This window comes from Octopus bimaculoides, chromosome 6 (assembly GCF_001194135.2).
Source record: "Octopus bimaculoides isolate UCB-OBI-ISO-001 chromosome 6, ASM119413v2, whole genome shotgun sequence".
NCBI lineage: Eukaryota > Metazoa > Mollusca > Cephalopoda > Octopoda > Octopodidae > Octopus > Octopus bimaculoides.
This window is the reverse complement of record NC_068986.1, coordinates 115762917-115767965: the sequence shown is the minus strand read 5'-3', so window position 1 is coordinate 115767965 and position 5049 is coordinate 115762917. Positions and strand designations below refer to the sequence as shown.

Genomic DNA, 5049 nt, shown 5'->3' with positions numbered 1-5049 from the left:
TATATGTATGTATGTATGTATGTATGTGTGTATATATGTTTGTGCGTCTGTGTTTGTCCCCCCAACATCGCTTGACAACCGATACTGGTGTGTTTACGTCCCCGTAAATTAGCAGTTCGGCAAAAGGGACCGATAGAATAAGTACTAAGCTTACAAAGAATAAGTCCTGGGCTCGCTCTGCTCGACTAAAGGCGGTGCTCCAGCACGGCCGCAGTCAAATGACTGAAACAAGTAAAAGAGTAAAAGAGTATATAGCAGCACACGTACACTTTTGCTCACCATATATGTATGTGTGGGCGAGCGCGTGTATCTGTGCGTGTGTGTGAGCATAAGCCATAAAAATTAGGAGATATGAGAGATGAATATATATTTATTTAACCACATGGCTTCCTTAAGTTTACGGCCGTTTCGTAATTTTCTTCATATATTATACAATATAATTCTATATTCACAAAACAATGCAAATAAAGAAAGCTAGCTCATCAGATCATTAGCATGTTTGTATACTGAGCATGCACATCAATGTAAACATTTACATATATTTTTTTCCACGCGGAAATTAATACTAATGAAGCAGTTTGCGAAACGGCTGTAAACCCACAGATGTCACGTGATTAAATAAACATATATTCACTTCTCATACCTACTGACTTTATAGTTTATAAATTCCTCATGAAATAATTTCATCGATCGGATCTTCTGGGTTTCAGCTGCATGGACTCTGTATATAACACTTCATTGTATTAGATTATTATGTGAACTGTTAGCCGAGTCCGTAAGAGGAGCTTTCTGTGACAACTACACAGTTCTCTGTATCTACATCTTATACTACACACACACACAGACACACACAGAGACACACAGAGACACAGACACACACACCACACACACTACACACACATATACACACACATACACATGCACATACACGCATACATTTGCACAAGCACACACACATTAAATTTATTGCTGGTTAACCTAGGATTGAACGAGGAAATCATATTTACTTATTTAAATAATCAAAACGTGCTGAGAGAAAGAGAGAGAGGAGAGAGAAGGAGAGAGAAAGAGAGAGAGAAAGAGAGAGAGAGGAGAGAGAAGGAGAGAGAGAAAGTACTTTTATGAGAGAGAATATAATTGAATTGCGAGAATCAGTGCAATTCGAACTCACATATATTCATTTACGTCTCGGTATATTACCTCTACATTACCAAGAATCCTCTTTCGCCCTTTGTATTTCTGCTTTAATTTGTCCTCCTCCACCCTTTCAGCCACACTCGCCCCAAAGCCTCTTCCACAACACCTTCTCACCCTACCCCTCTACCGTGACCCCTTTATCGGCCCCCAATTCCCCCCGTTAAAACAGAAACTCATGTAAAAAAGAAGTTAGGTTATAAGTGTGACGTCATATCTTACAGGTAGCTGTTGTTGTTAAACTTGTTGTAGCTGGAGAGAGCGATTAAGGTGCCAAAGCCTGTCCCCAGGGAGAAACAGATCTGTGATGCAGCGTCCACCCATACCTGTTGGGATAGAGAGAGAAAGAGAGAGATGATGACGATGATGATGATGGTGACGATGACGATAATGATGGTGGTGGTGGTGATGATGATGATGATGATGATGACGATGACGATAATAATGATGATGATGCGGAGGAGGAAGATGATGACGATGATGATGATGACAACGACGATAATGACGATGACGATGATGTTGATGATGATTGTGGTGGTGGTGGTGGTTTTAGTGGTCCCACTGCTGCTGATAGTGGTGTTGACGGTGTTTGTGCTGATGTAACTGCTGCTGCTGCTGCTGAAGATGATGGCGAAGATAATAAACATGAAATGTAGTTTGAAATGTGTGTAAATATGATATAAACCACAAGAGATTATAACGCAGCAGCAGTAGCAGCAGCAGCAGCAGCAGCAGCAGTAGTAGTAGTAGTAGTAGTAGTAGTAGCAGTAGCAGCGATACTTGTAGTAATAGTAGAAGTAGTAGTAGTAATGGTGGCACAATGAAGATGTTTGACCATATGTCAAAACCTTGAGAAACAATATGTTTGGAATATTTTTATTGTTGTTGAAAACGGAAATATCTTTCAGCAACCGGAAGTGATGGCTGCATGTGACTGAAGCAGATCCTCTCTCTATTGTAAACACACACGACTTGTGTAGCGTTAGATGTTGTTGTTGTTGTTGTTGTTGTTGTTGTTGTTGTTCTATAGATTGATGGATGTGCATATTCTTTTATTCTTTAATGTTTCAGTCATTTGACTGCGGCCGTGCTGGAGCACCGCCTTTAGTCGAGAAAATCGACCCCAGGGCTTATTCTTTGTAAGCCTAGTATTTATTCTATCAGTCTCTCTTGCCGAACCGCTAGTTACGAGGACGTAAACACACCAGCATCGGTTGTCAAGCGATGGTGAGGGGACAAACACACACACACACACACACACACACACACACACACACACATATATATACGATGGGCTTCTTTCAGTTTCCGTCTACCAAATTCACTCACAAGGCATTGGTCGGCCCGAGACTATAGTAGAAGACACTTGCCCAAGGTGCCACACAGTGGGACTGAACCCGGTACTATATGGTTGGTAAGCAAGCTACTTACTAAACAGCCTCTCCTGCGCCTATATGTATGAATGTATATATTTTATGTAACTTACGCACGAATGTGCATATGCGAGTGTGTATGTGTGTGTGTGTATGTGTGCGTATGTATGTGTGTTTAGCTTCTATGTGTACTAGATTGTTATTGCTAGTCAGTATATGTTACGTTTATGTGTGAATAGTAGAAATACTGTGTATATGTGTGTATATCAATGTATGTTTGTATGAATATGTTAGTGTGTGTGTGTGTGCATGTGTGTGTGTGTGTCTACAAGTAGTGTGTTTGTGCCTAGACCTGTGTGGGTGTGTGACTGAAAGGGACATCAATATAAACAGAACATCCACTCACCTGCAAATTCTTCAGTTTATGCCATTTGGGTCTCAAGTAGTAAAGGATCCCATCACTGGAACCAGGAAGGGTGCAGCCCCTAATGAGCAGGATGACAATTACGATGTAAGGTACGGTGGCTGTGATCCAGACTGCCTGCGAGGTAGAAAGGTCTTTGCAGTTATGACTGTTACGAAAAATATAATACTTATGACTGTTACTATAATTATGATATCTCAGTAGTTATGACTATTAGTAAAATAAGGTAACACACTGATTATGACTGTTGCTGAAGTTTATGATAATACAATATTTATGACTGTTACTTATGATTTCATTTTTCATCTAACGATTTTGTTTCAAACAAGGATTGGGGGTACTGTAGCGTTAGGGAGTACAAAGAAGGTGAAGAAAGAGGCCTAGGAAATGTAGGCGATGGTAGTAAGTGGGTCTTCAGAAGAACTTTTTACCATCGTTCTATTTCATTGCTGCATTTTATCTATCGTGGAGGCGCAATGGCCTATTCCCCCAGACACCCGATGAAGGCTGGAGAGTATATCAGACGAAACGTTGTGTTAACAACAAACAAGATGAGGACAAACATTCGTCAAATGTAAATAATGTAAATAATGTATATAATTCCTCAACTCTTAAATATAGAACTGTATCGACTGTAGTCTCTGGGTTGATAGTCATTGGAATAAGCTGTTCAGTTGATCTACGTCAATGCCCAGTCTTTCCCAGATAAGATTGTCACTGTCACCTACCACTAACCGCCTTCAAAATGCAAAAGCTGACCGACCTTCGACCGACTCTCGACTGGGCTATCTATTTGTTAGGGAACTTTGAGCGTCAAACAATATCCCAGATGCTAGATGCTTGATCTTGGTCAACGCTTGATTCGGGACTGAGATTCCATCAAAGAGACGACCAGTAGAAAAACATGCCTCACCAACGGTGACCACCCCTCACTGTTCCGTGAAAAGGATTTAACCTCAATGCCTGCCAGTAACCCACCAGTCGTAGCATATCGAAACATCTCCACAAAGGGTATTAGCGGCATTTGAACCTTCAGACCAGAAGATCATCTCCGTTCTACAAGAAGCGAAAGATCATACGCTGCGGTTTAGTCAGATGGAAACTGAGACAAAATACGGCTGTGAGATGGTAATAGATATTAGTTGGGATGGTATAGCTTTTCAGGAATAACGTCTTCTCAGACCGTTTCAGGATGGAACTGATCCCTTTCTTCATGACCTCGTTCCAGTCCCTACTTATTTGGGGGTCTGCCCCGAGCCAGATTCCAAGCTAAATATTCAACCAACTCGCGCCGGCTTGAGATTTGAGGAGACATTTTGTCCCCCAAACCTCAAGATAAAATACCTGCTGATTAAATTAGCATGTACTTGCGAAAAAACAACAACAACAACAACAACAACAACAACAACAACAACGACAACAGCAACAACAGTTATAATAATCTAACCTTTCCTGAAGACTTGATTCCTTTCCACAAAGAAAAGTAAACGACGATAAAAGTTGCAGCGAGACATCCAACAATTGGTCCCTTAATCGGACCAATATCTTCAACTCCATTAGACAGATGGGATTCCAGAACTTTGCGACTGCATAAAAGAACATAAAAGAACATATTTAAACAACTTTTTGAGAAATATTTATCTAATGCTGAACTCGTCTCATTAATAATAATTAGTTTTTTATAATTTTCTTGACATTCCATATTGAGTATAAGTAGTAAGTCTTCAGCGTAGACGCTCACCAGGCCAGAACGGACTCCAGTTTCTGAGCCATTTAAGTGAATGAGAAAACACGATTTACCTCTCGAGCAGACTGGAGTAACGGGAAATCAAGGGTCTTCACTTTTCACTTGTTTCTGCCATTGAGCTGCGGCCATGCTGGGGCACCGCCTTGAAGTATTTGTTGATCAAATCGACCCCAGCGCTTATTTCTAAAGCTTGGTAGTTATTCTATCGCCGAACCGCTAAGTTACGTGGGACGTAAACAAACACCGGTTGTCAAGTGGTGTGGTGGAGGAAATATACAAACGCAAATACGAAGACACACACGCATACACCC

General features: G+C 40.9%; 1 protein-coding gene across 1 annotated transcript in view; it reads right to left on the bottom strand.

Annotated features, from left to right (window-relative positions):
- Positions 1-5049, bottom strand: part of LOC106881598 (sodium-dependent serotonin transporter) — a 148703-nt gene that overhangs the window by 18537 nt on the left and 125117 nt on the right. The window contains exons 6-8 of the mRNA XM_052968508.1: positions 4439-4577; positions 2974-3108; positions 1417-1520 (exon numbers count right to left, since the gene is read on the bottom strand). Of these exons, the coding sequence (XP_052824468.1) occupies positions 1417-1520; positions 2974-3108; positions 4439-4577 (378 nt within the window). The remainder of the gene's footprint in view (positions 1-1416; positions 1521-2973; positions 3109-4438; positions 4578-5049) is intronic.